General features: G+C 33.4%; 1 protein-coding gene across 1 annotated transcript; it reads right to left on the reverse strand.

Annotated features, from left to right (window-relative positions):
- Positions 1-1,373: 1,373 nt before the first annotated feature.
- Positions 1,374-18,923, reverse strand: LOC126978955 (uncharacterized). Its single transcript, XM_050828085.1, has 5 exons — positions 18,909-18,923; positions 17,741-17,951; positions 13,281-13,450; positions 8,068-8,250; positions 1,374-1,505 (listed from the first exon to the last, which is right to left on the reverse strand). Exons 1-5 carry the CDS (start codon positions 18,921-18,923, stop codon positions 1,374-1,376), a joined length of 711 nt encoding a protein of 236 aa, XP_050684042.1.
- Between the last annotated feature and the right edge of the window lie 763 nt (positions 18,924-19,686).

Consider the following 19,686-nt stretch of genomic DNA (forward strand, 5'->3'; position numbering starts at 1 on the left):
AGACTATTTGACAAAGCCAGCCAAATTTAATCCTATTTCCCTACTTTAAGCCTTGAGTTAAAGAAAAAGCTCTTTAAATAGAAATCAATTGTGTATTGTCTTTTTTAGTTCTTCTCAAGTAGGTATATAATTTTTATGTACTTATCTTTAAATGCCTTTAGCCTACGATGCCTACGTAGCCAAACGTTGTAAATTAAATTTTCATTGAATTAGTTTGTTTGACGTTTGTTTGGGGACATACAGACAGACGCGGATAGCGGTTTTATTTTATACTATGGAGTGTTATACTTATATTTTGTAGTAAATATAGAAGTAAATATCTTTATTATGTTTATAATTTACTAAGCATTTAAAAGACATACTCGTAAACATTACTCAAATCTAGGTTCTTATAAATCAATGTCGTTCTTATTATTATTTTAAGTAGCAACATTGTTGGAGAGAGATTTACTTAATGGAATCTTTTCTCCTGGGAAAGAAAAAGTTATTGCTATTCTTCATTCACAAGGAGCTTGATTGCTATGAAAAAAAAATGAAATTGAATGTAGCAGTTTCTAAATTTTTTTCTATGCATACTCAAGTGGACGCCAAATTTTAAACTTCTAAGTCACCTGGAAGTGGGTCTTTTTTTAATGCATTTGTCAGTCAATCGAGGATACAAATTCTTATGTAAATTTCTCAATTACCGTCAACGCTGCTTTTATTTAGGAATTTGCATGAAGGTTTTAGTAAATCTAAGCGGTTTAAATAAATAAACAAAATTTCATGCGTTATGTTAAATACATTTTAAGACATTGGTCAAAAGATGCTCCAAATGTTTGTGTATTCTTATGTTAAACTTGGCTTGAACGCTACCTTTCAGATTACGGCATGTATTTATATTCACTAAATTTAATACAAAATATAATGTACTTTCAAAATAGCAAAATTTAAGCTTATTTGAATGAAAATATATTTCAGTTTGACTTTTTGGTTTTATACCAGTTTGGAATATTATTGTGTATCTAATGGAAAATTTTTCTTTGAATAATTAAGAAATATGTTGGTTATATCATTATGTTATATTATGGTATGGTATGTTATATTATATGCTCAGATAAGTTAGGTTTAATTAAGGCTAGTCGGACGCTAAACAGACGAGTAACATAATATGTCATATGAACTTTTTTTTCCTTAATAAGTATCGTCATCCTGTTTCATTTATTTCATTCATACAAGTTCTTGTATCCCCTAGCTGGAGCAGAGGGCATCCACAGTGCCTTGTCAACGACAATCCACCGCCAGGTTTGATTTGCACTTACTTTGGACACAGGCACACAGTTTTACTTAAATGTAATGTATTGATGAAGTGTTTGTATGGAAACGCCACCATGTCAGTCCCTCTCCAGGGTCAGATCTCGAAGCCTTTCCGACTGCAGCGGGGAGTCAGACAAGGCGATGTCATATCGCCAAGGCTGTTCACCGCTACGTTGGAAGATGTCTTTAAGTTTTTGGACTGAAACGGACTGGGAATCAATATCAACGGTAAATACATTACTCACCTAAGATTTGCAGACGATATCGTAATCATGGCAGAGATCATAGAGGACTTAAGCCATACGCTAAATGGCCTCAATACAGCTCATGGAGTAGTCTCAAAATGAATATCCATGTCGCACCTACTCCCATAACAATTGGGAACTGTACTCTTAAAATTGTTGACGAGTACGTCTACCTCGGACAAATAATCCAGTTGGGCAGGTCTAATGTCGCAAAAGAGGTCACTCGTCGAATTCAACTCGGATGGGCAGCTCTTCGGCTTTTCAGAAGCCCAGCAAATTCACAACGGGCTTTAAACCTTTAAACACATAATAATGTTTGCACATTACAATACTTGACAGCAGAAGAAGCTGTCAGCCAACTAACTTGAATCGCGAGTTAAAAAGCTACTGGTAAGCTATACGCATAACTCAACGCACAAGCGCAAAGAGTTGAAAACACATATTTTAGCGAGCAGCAGATATCTTTTAGCAGGATCTTAACGTACATATACTTACAACTATCCTGAGGCACTCACAGCTCGTGGAATTTGCATTTTCAGGGAATGTCCGGGGGTGTAATTGAGCTGCTGTTATCAACCCTAACAACTCCTCGTGGTATGTGCGATAGAACATGCAGAGAAAACTCACATCTCTACGCATCGTCAGAGAATCAAGCCGAACGGAAACGTCTTGATCGTCTAAGATTCAAAATTAAATTTCGCTCTTCGTTGTGTGTGGTCAAATGGAAGAATCTGGTAGTGGGGAGCACCTGTCTAATGTAAGAACAGTACCCTATATCAAGAAGAATTTGCGCCTTTGTGGCTTGAAGTGAAGTACTATCGCACCTTATTGAAAGTACCAAGCTTTCTAAACGCCAATCTGGCCTTCTCTTTCAAGTGACCGTGGAACTGAAAGTCGTTCGATATATTGAAGCCGAGTATACCGATACAGGCTGAATTGGACTAAATTTCGAGACTTTGCAAAGCCATGGTTTAAACACAAGATTGTTCCGGTTCTCGTTACCGCTAACCCGAGAGGTATTGGCACGGCCGGTAGAAGGAGCTCACACTGTCGTATGCATATCAATACACGCCACTGATTTGCAGGAGATCATTTATATGTAGAAGAAACTATGTATATAGCAATGCAAGGCTGCGGCATTTATGGGTGGAGCATGGACTGTCGATAACAAACTTTGATGCTCCGATCAGCCAAAAGGCTGGTAGTTACAGCAGCGCTTTATGCCAAACTCTATCAAAGGATTTTGCTATATAAAAACTTATCGCTAACGTTTGCTATATCAAAACTTATCGTTAACTCGAACATTCTGTTTGCACCCATTTGTGTGTGAGATATGCAAGAAAATGAGCTATCTCGACGCAAACCGTACTGGCAATCGTTGATCAGCTGTTGCTTCTCTAGGTATCCCAAGTGCTGGCAGTTGACAATCGACTCCATTACTTTGGAGAAAATGAAGGTAGTAGCATTTTGCGGTAGTTAAATGGATCCCAGCGTTCATCATATCATATATTCCTTAGGAATCTGGTGCACTAAATCTGCCTTCCATACTTGTGGGGCTACACCTGATGTATAAAAGAGATTTTAGTTCGGCATGTAAGCCGCACCACCGAATAGCAGTAGTGATAGGCTTGGTCCTTCAGAGTGGAGTTTGACATGAGGCCGTTGGTTGTATTATCATTTTGCATCGAGGAGAAGAATAGAATGCAATAAATACCGCAACTCATCTCAATCTGCCGACTTCTAGTCATCTTTTAATACAAATAATATGTATGTAACCATCAAGGAAGCTTCCGCCTCCATTCTAGAAAGGGAAATGAATGTCTACAATGCCAGAATTATATCCCACTTAACAGCGGTGTTAGGATCCTGACATCTTGTCAATGCAGTTTGCTGCGTTGCAGAGTAAAAAAATCTTTCTTCTACGTACAACCAAGCTGTGGAATGAGCTTCCTTGTGCGGTATATCCGGGACGATACGACATGGGTACCTTCAATAAAAAGGCGTACTCCTTCCTTAAAGGCCGGCAACGCTCCTGTGATTCCTCTAGTGTTGCAAGAGATTGTGGGCAGCGGTGATCACTTAATACCAGGTGACCCGTACGCTCGTTTGTCGTCCTATTCCATAAAAAAAAAGGATAAAGTAAATAAAAGACACATATGAAGAATTTTATATATTATTTCTCACTACAATACATCAATTCTCTAGGTTCTAATAACATTAAATGCAATAATTAAATGCTTATATTTGATTATACATAATTATCTACTGAGAAAAAATACATTAAAATACTTATATTATCGAAATTATAATCCTTTAGACTCCTACTCCTTTCAAATTGTAATGCAAATTATTCAGTTAACCAACTGAAATTCACAGTCGCGCTCATTAGTCAGGTAACGACCACAACAATTCCAAAACAGTCGCTAATGGTTACTGTGGATGTATATCAGATACTAGTCTTTCATATGAAAGCATTCGACCTTTAATTAAGCATCTATCTATTGGGTTATAATATCGATTTCTTACCACAACAATATTATTATACAACTTCTACTTGAACGGCAATAAAACATTGAGATGTAAATATTTAATATTATTATAATATGTAGAATACACACACCAATCAATAATAGTTTAAGTATTACTGTAATAGTAGACCTACGAGGGGAAGTTTTTAACTTTGCGAGTTGAATGGAATTAATAATCCATCATCCAAATTCATTTTCGGATCTTTCAATAATTAATTGCTTGATTTACTCTATAATTTATCATTACTATTTTCTCCATGTTCACAATTTCTTCCCGATTGACTTATTTTGGTCGAACACAGTTCAACGACCTAATTATAACAAAACCCGGTATTCATAAGTTGTTCAATTAGTTACCAAATTTAGCGATACCCGCACTAATCACGTATCTACCTACTTCGCGACCTCAAAAACTTCCCCACGATGGAATTTGTAAATTTCTCTTACTTTAGCTTTTTATTTTATCGATGATCAGAACACACTTTTTGATAGTCTATTTGAATTGAAAAAATGAGTATGAATTGATATATAAATTATAATATATTAATATATGTACCAGTTTTTGCACATACCTCGAAGATATCAGTAAATTTTATTATTTGGGAATTTTATAAAAATAAAATTATGTTAGCTAGAAATGTACAATATATTTTTTCTATTGTAAATAATTTTCTCTGTGTCTCAGTATATAAATAGTCCATTTAATAATGAGCCTGGGGCTTCCCTATATTTTTTTGAATTTATCTACATTTATAAATATATAAATATATTTTATATTCTTAAAGAACGAAATAAGGACCTTTTTTACTTATTACAAAAATATTTAAGAAGTGATGAGAAAATGAAGACTGTTCAAATCTATCTACTGGTTTGGTAGCAAGTGTGTCATCGTCGCATACGCAGCGCCCATTGGCAGCGTGACACATATCATTGTCGCCAACCAGTTTACATCGGTGCCTTCGAAAGAGTATGTACCTTTATGGTATATTTAGGAAAAACACATGAAGAATTTAATTTATTATTTCTAACATTTAAACAACATTGATACAACAACAATATTTAAATGCAGATATTTAATTATTCATACTTAATTTCTGAGAAAATACATTAAAATACTTATAGTATTGAACTTATAACCCTGACTCCTTAATAATGCCTTTACATTGGTAATGCAAATTATCCAGTCAACGAACTGAATTACGCGTGCGCGCTCCTTAGTCAGGTAACGACGACCACTTCACATCCTTAACAGTCGCTAAATGCTACTGTGGGTGTTTATCAAATACTTGTCTACAGACGTTCGACCATTAAGTAGGCATCTATGGGTTATAAGATACCTCTAAATATATGACAGGAATATATTGATAAACATAGATATACAACATCAATATGAGAGACATATATACGTTAGAAAGTGATTATATTATATTCTAATTTCTAGAACACACACAACAATTAAAAATAATATATTTTAAGCATTGCAGCATCAGTTAGATCTATGTTATCGATAGAATTTGTTAAATATCTTTTTATTTTATCAACGATCAGAAAACTTTTAATTTTTTTTATTATCAGATATTATTATTTGAGAACTTTATTATTTATTTGAGAACTTAATAACGGAATATAGTTGTAATAGCCTCTAGACCTTAAAATAATATGGTCAGAATATTTTTTTTTTAATAAATAGGTAAAAATTAAATATTATGGAGAGTTAGGAGTGTACCATATATTCTTTGTATTGTGTTTAATTTTCTCTTCATGTATCATCTTCGAACGATGTATGCCTCTCCAAATCAATCAACACCTTAACTACCAAAGTCTCTTCATAATACATATATACATTCGATCCAAACATAGTGACTTCCCTATAATTTTTACATCCACTTAAATCACAGGGAAATTTGAACAGAAATAATTAAATCTGTGTTTAAAAATTAATTATTATAAAATATATTATCTTTTAATATTTGTTTCAATGCGAGTTGAATTATTTGGAAAAATTTAAAATAAAACATTAAATATAATATAGTTAAAACAATCTTAACAGCATAAAGTAGTATTCTAAATAGTAAAATATAATTTATAATAAATAGGTAACTAATTTAAATAATGTAATTGGATTGTTAGGAATGTACAGTATACTTTTTTTTATAATGTAAATAATTTCCTCTTTTGTCGCACCACATAAGTCACTCGGTCTCTCTTATTTCCAAAACTATATACATTCAATCAATATATATTCATATATCTTTAACTATACTTATATTTAAGGAAATATGAATATGTTTACCAACTTAGTTAATACATTCTACATTGAAACACATTCGTATAAAAATATTCCGCAAGAAAAATCATAACTAATATTATAATTGCAAATATTCAAATGATTTAAGTTTACTTTAGTGTTAATTTCGCTAATATTTGTTTTCACAACAATTCGACACGTTTTTCGCCTCTACACGAGGCATCCTCAGAAAGTGCTGTCTCGCCAAAATCTGGCACAAGGAAACTCATCCCAAAGTTTCGGTTTACGAGGAAGTAAGTAAGTTTACTTTAGAGGAGCAGCATAACCCTGGGGAATTCCACCGATCACAAGCTTCGGATTCAAGTGAGTGTGAGGAAGAGTTGACATTTAATTATGCTTTTCATGGTTTTGGATATGATGGGGGTAATAGCAAATGGTCTGAGATTGCAGAAGCTGGAACCAAGCTGAGACATTTTTGATGTAAAACTTCCATGCTCACTTTCAAGCCTTTTGAGTAAGAGTTCCGAGTTAACGCGTCAGGGCCGCGGCGGCGAGTTGAACAAATATACTGATAAATTTAATTAATATAATTAATTAATCATAAATTAAAACAAAGATTTTAAAATTAATAAAGAATGTACTATAGCTGAAATAACCTTAAATCAATCTTAAACTAGTTTTGTAGCAAATATAATTTGTAATAAATTCAAATTATTTTATTGAATAGTTAGCAATGTCAAACATATTTTATAATGTAAATAAAACTCTCTTTAGTCTTTAGTCACCACAAAAGCCTCAGTCTCCTTTATTTCCAAAACTATCACCTACACATTTTTTGTTGATCTAATTGCACGCGTCTGACACAACTGATCAACATCTAATTGCACGCGTCGTCAGAAACACAATAAAAGACATATGAAATTTTAATTAATTCTCAACGGAGGGCTACTACTTTAGCAAGGTCAGAGGCAAGTAAATAGACATAAATAATATTGTGAAACACTTATTAACATTCAAAGTACGTTTACAACTTTTCTACTTAGATAATCTATTCGTCGAGATAGAGCCTCTAGGTAACTCGGTTGTCTAACCGATGAAAACAGACCAGGATTATTACTTTTGTGTGCGTGAAAGCTACGTCACACGTATTCACAGCTGTCACAGTAGACGTATCTAGACGTATAAATGATCTAAGCTATACTTCTTTGAAATAATTTCAGATGCAACTGGACGTTTAGACAGACTCGGGACGTGGAAAAATATTTGTTCGGTGCGTCATCTCAAGCCTGATTACGGCTGCCTGTCTCATGTTTCGGCGAATGCGTCTCTGCACTCGTCGGCGTCGTATATAATCACGGTTAGGTAGCTCTTCCTTAAGGCAACAGTATTTACAAAGGTGACCAAATGAGATCCTAAAGTCCTTTCGTAGTAACCCGTAAAGAGAGCCGAAAACGATAGGACGGCAGATCGAAAACCAAACGCTGTTGTAATATTTGGACTCAAAATGGCTGGGTGGGGAATAGAAATAGAGAACAACCATGTATGGCAACCACGATATTGCATATATAATGCTGCAACCTATGTTCATTACTACAGTTGAGTTCATTTGACGGTACATTGGGGTACGCCTGTATCTGGCATTTCTATCCGCATATTGCCGGAGCCGCCATATCGTGAAGGATAACAATATTATACTGACAAACGTTGGTATTTGAATTAATAACACAATTGTTGTAATTCTAAAGTTAACGTTTCCTGAATACGAGTGTTCACAATAATCATAATCCAGTTCATATACAGTACCAAGTACTGCTAATACTAAACTTCCGACGATTACTCCCAAGGTTATAGGAATGACTATTTTGCGTTGACAGAAGGCATCGTAAGATGATTTTGGGAAAAAAACTTTCATAAAGTTTTCCAGACTCGCGAACTGAAATAATAAATATATTATTATGATATGCATGTGTACAACTGTGTTAAAAATATGTAATATAGTCTTTATGTTGTCATATTGTTACAAAGAAAAAATTATTATTTTTTAAATTGAACAAACATTTATTACTGTAATGTCAGTAAGCTTATAAATTAATATAATAAAAATCATTAAGAAAATGATCATTTATAATGATCTTCATTGCTAGAGCTTTGAAATATTTTAAAGTTATGAATTAATATACTGGTGTAATAAATAATATGGTTGGTGAGGAACTAACGATATTTAAGATAGATATTTCGTACTCTATTCACGTTCTAGTTACATAATAAAATAACGTATTTAATTTTTAGCCAAAGGACTTATTCGTAAGTGTTATAATAATATTTTTGAAATGAAAAGTGATTGACCGATCTGGACCAAATGCTACCCAGGGAATACTTTTATTTTAATTTTGAATAATTTTTTTAGAGATTTTAAAATACAATAATAATATGGTCCATAGTAACCATAATATCATCCAAAGGAGTGTTATTATGAATACGGATGATATAATGTTGTACTGAATTTCATTACAAGAATCGTTTGGATGATGTAATGTTTTTTAGGACGTTAGGTGTTTTAATGTTGGCAATAAGCTGTTTTAGAATCTTTAATAGAGGATTTAAAGCATGGGTGTAGGTAAAATAATATAAACCAGTGTTTACAATATAACGTCTTTTTTACACGTTTTTTATTAGCTTCACCTGTATGTATATTTGTTTGTAACCGACTCATTTGGGCGCGATTATGACTAACTTTAAACGGCCCGATTTCGTTCATTCTTCGTATATTTATAGAGGATTGATGACACAACATTAATTTAATGTAATTATTCCATTTTCCCAAGATTTTTGTTAATATTTAATTAATATTAGGAAATTTTCAAATACCAATGAGAATTTTTAATTCAACAATGCAAATTAAGTGCAAGTTTAAAAAAAAACTAAAAAACCCGCTTTTATAAATAAATCAAACTAAAAATTCTATAAGAAACGTATTTTTAGTTTTTTTAACTACTATTTATTCTATTAAAGCTGATGGCTACGATATGACGTCAATGTAAAACCTATGTATTAGATTTATTTTCTCAATTCTCCTATAGATTATAAATCGATTTTGGTTACAGATAGAATTAGTTTAAGGAACATTAGGCACTATAATTCAATTTTGGGTATCACTTGGTCCAGTATCCATACAAATTGGGCAATTTCTTTTGAAATGAAATGAAATATATATATTTGTATGAATCGTGGTAACATAGTTCTTAACAATTGGTAGATGCACAGCACAATTCGCCAATAAATCAGCATACCAATATTTGATCCTGACTCCTAAACTATTGAACGGATTTAAATGGAGATAACTTCATGGAGTGCAGTTAGGTCCAACTTGAGAGATAGGGTAATTTTTATTTAGATTTGGGACCCATAATTATTTTTATTTTCAATATTTGTTTTGTATGGACATATTTTCTGTGAGAGTATTAATTGACGCACGGTTTGACAGTTCTGCTGTGAAACAATTTCATTATAACAACAGGGAGCATTTTTTACGAAATAAATCTTGATGTTTTGAAATATTATTGACAAATTCCTATAAAATAGTATTTTTTTTATTATCTACAGAACAACGTCTGTCGGGTCAGCTTGTTTAATATAAAATAAACATTAGTTTGTAGGTACCACTCTCAGATAATAACTGTTAAATATTAGTATTTTTGGGTGAAGAGTTCTTTTAAACTATAGAAGCATTTATCTAGTAGCCATCATTTTAACTTTTTATGCATTATTGTTTCAGACAACACTCTAATATTTTTGGACAGCGTTTAAAGAAACACACGTGCATTAATTTGATGAAGCTCTGTTATACAGTATGGCATCAAAAGGCGATTTTATTTTTTAAACTTTATAATTGAAAGTTTTCAGATTAAGGCCATCCAATCTAGCTTCACTTGATGATTAAAATAATTCAAAAACATGCGATATCACAAAAAAATTTGAAAATCGCTATCACTAATATAACTCTCACTAACTAACTTTACGATTATTTTAGTATGGATTCCATCACTAATATTTTTATCAATTATATTAATAACTTTTTTTTCATTTTAAAATAAATAAACATCTTTTTTTTTATTTTTAATGCTTTATCTTTCAAGTGTCATTGAAATTTCAAATTGAGAGTAGGTCTCCCTCACAACGGTAGATAGAAGGTGAACTCTTCCTTGCCTATAAACAAACTATGTATGGATATCCATCACCGCGCTGGTGACTATTTCGTTAGCTAAGCGCAAGCAATCATGAGCAGCACTGCATTGTAATGGGCAGGGCGTATCAATTTTATACCATCACTGAACGTCCTGCTCGTCTCTTCTCCGTGCCAACCTACGCGCACCGTGATAAGCATATAATGTACTAAAATTTATTATTTACTTATTTTCCAAATATTACGTTCTCAAGTATCATTAGTGTCTCACCAGTAATGCTGCAAAATGACTATCAGAAAATTGTTCAATGAATAAATATTTAGAAGGTATACAGGAGAAGGTATACAGGGTGTCCCAAAACTCAACGATAACCTGGTACCGGGCGAGAGGCCAAGGTATACCAGTTATGAATAATAAGAATATAATAATAATAAAGAATATAAATAAGAAAAAAAATCTATGTCACTTAGTCAAGCGATGATAGACATTTTTCGAAAATGTTAAAAATTTGACACCCTTTGACGCATTTTTAGGTACTGTGATCGCAATTTTCACAATTTTACAGAGGTTTTTTTAAAAATATTATCTCAAATAACAGTGCTATTAATGGTAACCACAAATGAAAGTAATATTCATTGTTAACTAAGTAAAATAAATTAAATTTTGACGAGTTATGGTTTATAAAATTTATGTCAGTCAACTTTGACACTCTACGTTGGAAAAAAAATGTACTACACTACCTATGGCAAGTTTTTTTAAAAGATGGCCCATTTAGTTTAGATTTCAAAATAGTACAACACTTGCCACTTTTCTTGCCAATAAAACTGCTTTTTCGTATGCTATGCGTAAAAAAAATACCTGATATTCTTTTGTTTGAAAAGTTCGAAGTCTCCATTGTTTGTAATGAACAAAAGTGATAAAAAGAAATGGATAGTAGTTATGGTATTTGTCAAAACGAGACGTCACTATCCGTGTCACTCACAACGACTCATCAGTCGTTCATAATAAAATTTAAACAATAACATTTAGTACGCATCGTTTCTTCGTTTACTGCGCATCTCTCGTAATCGTGTTACTTTCGTACTATCGACTTTGGCTTGTGTTACCCTGGACTTGATACTCTATCCGTACTTGACGACTCTGGCTTTGTTTTTTGGACTTTGTGCTGTGCAAACTGTGTGTGAACAATATGCCGCATTTGTACACACCGCAAGAATATGCATCTTATCTACGGTGAGTGCCATTGTAATGCCTCTGCGGCAGCTCGACTGTATCGGGAGAGGTACCCGAATGTGGAGCGGCACCCAGATTATCGTGTCTTCCAAAATGTGCACGCATCATACTCGGAAGGACGATTACCCAGTGCTCGTACATCTGGTGGGACACCTCAAGGAAACTACGACGCTGAAGTTTTGAATGAAGTTGAAAATGACCCCAGTACCTCAGTACGTGCGATTGAAATTGCAACAAGTGTGGCGAAGAGTACCGCACATCGAATTTTAAAACGATACGATTTTCATCCTTTCCATGTACAACGTGTGCAGAGCTTGTTACCACGTGATCACGCACCCAGAGTTGATTTCTGCAGAACCATGTTAGCGAAAATTCCGGATTTTCTAAATAAAGTTTTGTGGACTGACGAATCGACATTTAAAAGATATGGTTATTTAAACTTACATAACCTTCATAGTTGGCATACGGAAAACCCGCATTTGATGCGTGAGGATCGATCCCAATACCAATTTAAAGTCAACATGTGGACAGGAATATTAAATGGTCAAATAATTGGACCATTTGAATTCACTGAAAATTTGGATGGCGCCACCTACTTGCATTTTCTTCAAAATGATTTGCCGACATTGCTAGAAGATGTACCACTCAACATCTACAGAGAAATGTGGTATCAACAAGATGGCTGCCCAGCACATTATGCCCGGCCTGTAAGAGAATATTTAAACGAATTATATCCCGGTAAATGGATCGGACGCCTTGGACCAATTTCATGGCCCCCTCGGTCCCCAGACCTGAATCCAGTAGATTTTTTTTACTGGGGATGCATAAAAGAAAAGGTCTACTCAAACCCAATTCAAAATGTAACAGAATTGCGCCAAAAAATTGATGCAGCATCAGAAGAAATCAATGCGAGGAGATTTGCAAGACTGGTGAACAGGTCATTTCTGAGGCGATGCAGAGCTTGTATTCGTGCTGGAGGGAAACAATTTGAGCATCTGCTTTAATTTTTCTAATAAAGTGTTACGATAATTTACCGTTTTATTTTGATTAAATTTTCCATGAGTTCCTTTCACAAAAAATACGAAATAGCAATTTTATTGGCAAGAAAAGTGGCAAGTATTGTACTATTTTGGAATCTAGACTAAATGGGCCATCTTTTAAAAAAACTTGCCATAGGTAGTGTAGTACATTTTTTTTCCAACGTAGAGTGTCAAAGTTGACTGACATAAATTTTATAAACAATAACTCGTCAAAATTTAATTTATTTTACTTAGTTAACAATGACTATTACTTTCATTTGTGGTTACCATTAATAGCACTGTTATTTGAGATAACATTATTAAAAAAATCACTGTAAAATTGTGAAAATTGCGATCACAGTACGGTGTCAAATTTTTAACATTTTCGAAAAATGTCTGTCATCGCTTGACTAAGTGACATAGATTTTTTTTCTTATTTTTTTCATAACTGGTATACCTTGGCCTCTCGCCCGGTACCAGGTTATCGTTGAGTTTTGGGACACCCTGTATAAACAATACAAACTTACCATAAAAAGCACATATGAGCTGTACGTTGACCACACGCAGAGTGTCTGTATAGCCTTACAGACATATATGTTGTCCCATTCACCGGATACCAACACGAGGCTTACTATCGGCAGGACGACTGCTGGTACTATCAATTCAGATAATCCCACGAAGGCTAAAAATATATTTTCTGAAACAACAATGTCCTGATTAATTAATCAAGTAATTTTTGTAACAAAAGAATTGTAGTGTGTAATATAAAAAAAATACAATATTTATTGCAATCATATTAAGCAAGCCTTAAAATTAACCACCTAGAACATAACTTTAGTGAGAAAACAACAAAATTTAGACAGTTTATGTCTCATTAATAAGCGCTATGAAAAGTTACTAGATCAAGATAACTTCTCCCTGTCATAAAGTAATACCTGATAATAAAGAAAAAATATGCAAAATGTTTACACCACACCAAATACACATTTTGCTTATGATTGGTTTGTTCAGACGTATAACGTTTCGCGTTCATTTGCAAGGCTCTTGACATTCGGAAAACTGCAGAATTATTACTGTATTTACAGTGTTATTAACGATATATTCAACATTTTGTACATTCTTGATATATTCCCATATAAACGCATGCCATGTTTATTTGTAATGCCGAAAACGTTTGAAATTTGGAATAACTTTACATCGCGCTTATTAATAGCATAATTGCAAGGCAAATTTTGGTACTAATATATGTATAATGCAATGCAACTATAAGACCTTCAATTTTAATTGTTTTTATTGCAAATTAAATTTAATAGCATAATAGCAGAATATTCATAATATAATTTGTCCATTGCTATTTTCAAGATAGATGCAATGATCACTCGCTTTACGGATAGAATGAAAAAAATAGCCAGGCAATAAAATGCATTGAATAAAAATTAACCAAATAAATTGAAGGGCTTTGATTAAACTCGTAACGCTAATACTATCACTTAATACGTAAGTATCAATCCCTATCCCTAATCCCATCTGTGCTATCACTGCATCTGGATGTGTGGAGGTCCTCCACAGTGCGGTTTTCAAGGAGCTTTCTTCCACGTACTACAAAGCTGTGGAATGAACTTCCTTGTGCGGTGTTTCCGGACGATACGACATACGACCTTCAAAAAAAGCGCTTACCCCGTGCTTAAAGGAATTGGCAATTATAAAGCGATTATTTTAAAGCTATTTACACAAATACGCCATTAATCCTTATCATTTTTTATTCAAATCAAATCAAAATCAGTTTATTCAAGTAGGTCACGGAAATGAGTGTCATTTCATTATGAATGTCAAAAAAAAATCTTATTGAATTTACTACTACTTCGTAAAGGGTTGAGCTAATGAGAAGAAGTAGCAAGAAACTCATTGCCACTCTTTTATATCAAGATTTACAGATCATTTCAATTACAATATAATATGTAAAATAATGCAACAAACACACTCAAACGTCAAATAGTCAATGTCTTACATGAGTAAGTCAAAAAAGTCAATGTAAATTAATACAAAAGTTATTGAGTACAGTAGCTGCATCATCCACATACACCATAAATCAATAAAGGTTATTATTAAGTATATACAATAAAATTTATTACTACGTATATACAATAAAATCATTCAGAAATACATATATAAAAATAATGAGTAAATTTCTCAGCACCAACTGCTGCTATTTTAACTCGCAAAGCAGATAAAAATGAAAAGAAATATGATCAAATATGTAGATCTTAAAACACTAAGGGTGAGATCTATACAGCGTATTTAGACTTTGCTCAGACTATCCTTACGTGAAACATAGCTGACTGTATGCTTAGCATTCATTATATTTAATTTCATTTTAATAGTAATTTAAAAGATGAAATTATACTGAGCTAAGACAGCCCAATGCAAAAAGCAAGTTCGCATTTTATCAAACTCAATTAAATATTTCGTAAGTAATGTCTGAGTACGCTCTAAAGATTTCAGGCTTAGCATGACATTTACAAATCATTAATTGGACGAAATTCCAGAAAACGTTCCAAACCACAATCATGTAGAAATTGACTTGAGAACACAAAACTGGTCATGTAATTCATATTAACGGGCTGACAAAAAAATGGCAGCCCTCATGTCACTCCTTAAATGACATCATGACTTAGCAGCTCAACCCACACGTATGGAATACACTAATATTTATAAATATTTAAACACAAATTCCTTTAAAATGTGATGTTTGATGGAACGTTTTAGGAACTATGTCCAATTAGTAGAACAAAACTGCAACACTGTGACGAAACACCTCGCTAAAACAAAAACACACTGGAAAAAGTACATAGCACGATACGATGCCGAAGGTAGGAGAAAACACTGACAGCTTGCATTGTACAAACTAAAGAGCGAAAAGAGTGCAGGGCTTAAAGTAAAACGGAGATGTAGCTTATAAAAAGGTCCACAATGGGATATTTAGCATTGCAAATTTTACGCCTCGTAGTTGCAGTAGTACTACGCTGTTTCTCAGCAGGTACATATAGTTTCGCTCTTGCAAAATGATCTAATACCAATGCATAGTCAGGACACATTTTTTATGATATCAATTCAAATTTTTAACTTTAACAGTTACATAAAGGTCAACAAGCGGCTGTTAATTTAGGATTTCTATAAGAGCGAAAACAATTTTTCTTTATTCTATAATATTTTAAAACTTTTGAGTAAATATACACCAACAATAAATTGTTCAGGTCCAATATAAGCTTTCAATAAATTTTATTATAAGGTACTTGCTCTAAGGAAAAGAATACACTGACACAAATTTTATCGGTACAAATTTTGAAGCGAAAAAAGTGAAGGGCTTAAAGTTAAACGGCACTACATTGGAAATAAATAAATGTAAATTAAAAGGTATATAGGTTCGCTCTTGCAAAATAAACTTATACGAACGCATAGCTACGAAACACCATTATATTATGTTATATGTAAATTGCGTGCTGCATCATTACATAAAAGTCAAAAAGGTCAACTTTTAAGATAATGAAACAGCTGAGAAGGACTGGAGCAGGAAACTCGGCGGGCCCAATTTTAAATATAAAACTACATCACATTCTATGATATTTATTTCATGACATAGCATGATGGAAATCACCCTATTCTCACACAAGTCAAACTTTTTATGTAAGAGAAGGATAAATGATCGTATGCGTAACCTAATGTTAAGTGATCACCGCCGCCCATACTCTCCTACAGCACCTGAGGAATCACAAGAGCGTCGCTGGTCTCCTAGGAAGATGTACGCGCTTTTTTTTAAGGTACCCTTGTCATATTATCTTGAAGACACTAAGCAAGGAAGCCCATTTCACTGTTTCGATCTATGTAGCAATAATCCCAAATAATAGAATTTCCATGAGAAGCACCATGCACCATCTCTATGGATCTCTATCCAGACTTACTGCGAAGCCTTCTACCTCGCTTTCAATATTCGCCACCCAACTCTGTTTTAGGTTTACCAAAAGGATCGCTAGCCGATCAACCATTTAATTAATTGATCGGTTGATTAGCTGTTGACCCACTAGGTATACTAAGAGTTAGCGATTAAATACTCTTTCCATTATGTAAAATGAAAGCATGGAGATTATTGCATTACGCCTGTTATTGGGTGGTTCCGAGCTTCTGTTCTGTTACCCTTTATAAGGCTGACTTCAGGCACACGTTTCAGCATCATGGAGAAATACCAAACGGCTTACTCGACTTCTCATCGTAAAAAAGAACAGAACTTGCCTTACAATTATCGAGGCTAATAAGGTACCTAGAAGATCAGCCTTCTTTTTTAAACAGGGTATCATTACCCATACAGAACAGCAGAAGGGTCAAGGCCAACTTCCTACAATGCCCAGAACTTGAATGTTCCGAGCTGATGGTACTAATCCGATGGATTGTAGCCCGTTCGTGCTCGTCTTAGAATTGCAGCATGCCTCTTCCACATCGAAAACACTTATTCGCTTCTTACAACACGGAAGTCGCAATTCTTTTTAGGCATCGGGGAAGCTCAGGGCAAATATTGTAGTTGCAATATTATTTATCCTACAAAGGACTCAGTAATTCCATGATTCTTTATTACTTAGTCTTTTATCATAAACCTCATTGTATTCACTCAGGTCAAAAAATATAAGCAACCAACCGCCTACAAACTGTTAAATCGGATTTCATTAACAATTTTATAGGTTAATTTTTTTTTTGGCATATCTTGTAACCCTTAAGTATCTGTACCAAATTTTTGAATAATAGTTTTCTGTTTATCTATCTGTTCCACGCAAACATTCCTATGCACTGAAGATTAATTCGAATAGTTAGAAAAAAGAAATTCCACCGAGTTTCATGCTCGTCATTATCTCAAGTCTGAAGCATTTCTGTTCCGGTTTTTATTTATGTGCATGCCGGCTCGACGTTACGTATTTATTACTAAAATTAATAATCATACCTCGTTTCCACAGAGCCTCCGACACAAAAAAAGCAGCTACAAAGAATATATTCATGAAAGTTCCAAAGCCAGCACATCCCAGAATGAAAAGAAGTCTTCCACCTCTGGACCACTCAGAGTTCAGTGTAACACCTGAGTAATGCTTTTCGGCCTTTGCTTCCTTGGTAGTTACGTTAGCGACATTCTTCATCAAAGTGATAAGGTCTGGCATCTAGAACAAAACACATAAATAAGTAAAGATAATTTTACGACCATATTGATTGAGATTAGTATGTAGAACCTATAATATATTCGAGGAATTTAAATATAAAATATCAATAAATATTCAAAATAACTCTTTATATTATATTAATTAAATAGCAAAATCTTGTGTGCATGTATAACGAAAGAAATATAATAAAATCGTAATGTGTGCTAAAAGTTTAAAAACAAATATTTCAAAGAAAGAACAATTAAAGAAATTATACTAAAAATATATAAAATATTTATCCATAAAAGTTTTCATAAAATGTTGCTTATTTTTTTATTTTTAATTATGACAATAACATTAAAAAATAATATTATTTCCAAAGAAAAGAATCAATAAAATGTTGTTTAAAAATATTTCAAAAAGCAAGTATTTCCAAAAAAAGTCAATAATTTTTATTAAAAACTATTTAAAAAAAAAAAAAAAAAACAGAAAAAATCGAATGATTTATTTCTTTACACCTGTTTTTTATATAATCTGATAAAAAGCTTTAATCAGGGGTGTGGGGTTCGTAATTACTCTCCCTCTCGGGAACCAGAGCTTAAATCTGGCGCATTAGAGCACGCGGTCAAACTGACTTAAATGGAGTTGTTGAAATTAATGATACTTGCGTGATATTCGTGATATATGAACTTCACGAAATACCGCAGCCGATTGTATAAAATATGATACATATATATATGTATAACATAAACGTTTAATGTATGATGTAGTAAACACTTTGTAACACCCTTTCACTGCGCAGTTAGTCATTTTTCAATCAAATTTCGCGCACTGATTGTCCCGGAAGTTGACAGAATGACACTGACGCGGCGGGAAACGTATGTGGTCATAAAATACCACATTGAAACTGCTTCATTTCGCTTGGGCCTATTCACGTTCTAAGCGTCATTATTCTAAGTAATCTAAAATTTTGTTTACTCTAAGGGCCTCCATCTCGGGTTATAGGTTTCCAAACTGTTCCGTATGGAGTAATTTATAAGAGTTACAGAGTTAAAAGCAAGTAAGCATTTGACACAACACTATTTATAAAAAAAAATTACTAAAGGTCGGTTATTATTCGAATTGTTATTATTCTGTTAAAAATTGCTGAACTAGATTAATTCTTAAAACAATCTTTGATTTTCTTTGAGGTATACAAATATTATTTCACTAACCATCAACTTAGTTGTTTCAAATTTATGGGTAATTCAAGAAATTATGGTTTCAGCAGAACGACCTTGCAGTGAGGAGGCCTCTGCCAGGGCACCGTGTTATTTTAATTGTATAGCTTGTGTTATCATAAAATGAGTATTTTAAAATTGAAATTTATAACAGATGTGCATAAAATGCACTCAACTGATAGACACAAAATTCACACCTTCATCGCCAAGTACTAGTAAGAGTCAAGTGAATCATTCACAAACTTTTCGGAATTGATTGTCCTCTCAAGGGTTTTGAAATAATATTTATATGACTGACTGTGAAGCTTACCGTCAGATTGATTTTTTGGTTTACCAAAAAACCATGTACTTTTGAATCAGGGATTTTACCCCGGGAGGATACTAGCTTTGTCAAATTCAAACAATCCCTAACCGAGTGCTCAAACTCGGGCTCAACCGTTGTATTCTTGTTAGGGCACAGAATTGCCTACGGTTGAGGAAATTCGAGGCAACTCAGCAGTGGGACCCACACTTAAGTCCATCCCAAATTAAACCCC

This window comes from Leptidea sinapis, chromosome Z (assembly GCF_905404315.1).
Source record: "Leptidea sinapis chromosome Z, ilLepSina1.1, whole genome shotgun sequence".
Lineage (NCBI taxonomy): Eukaryota > Metazoa > Arthropoda > Insecta > Lepidoptera > Pieridae > Leptidea > Leptidea sinapis.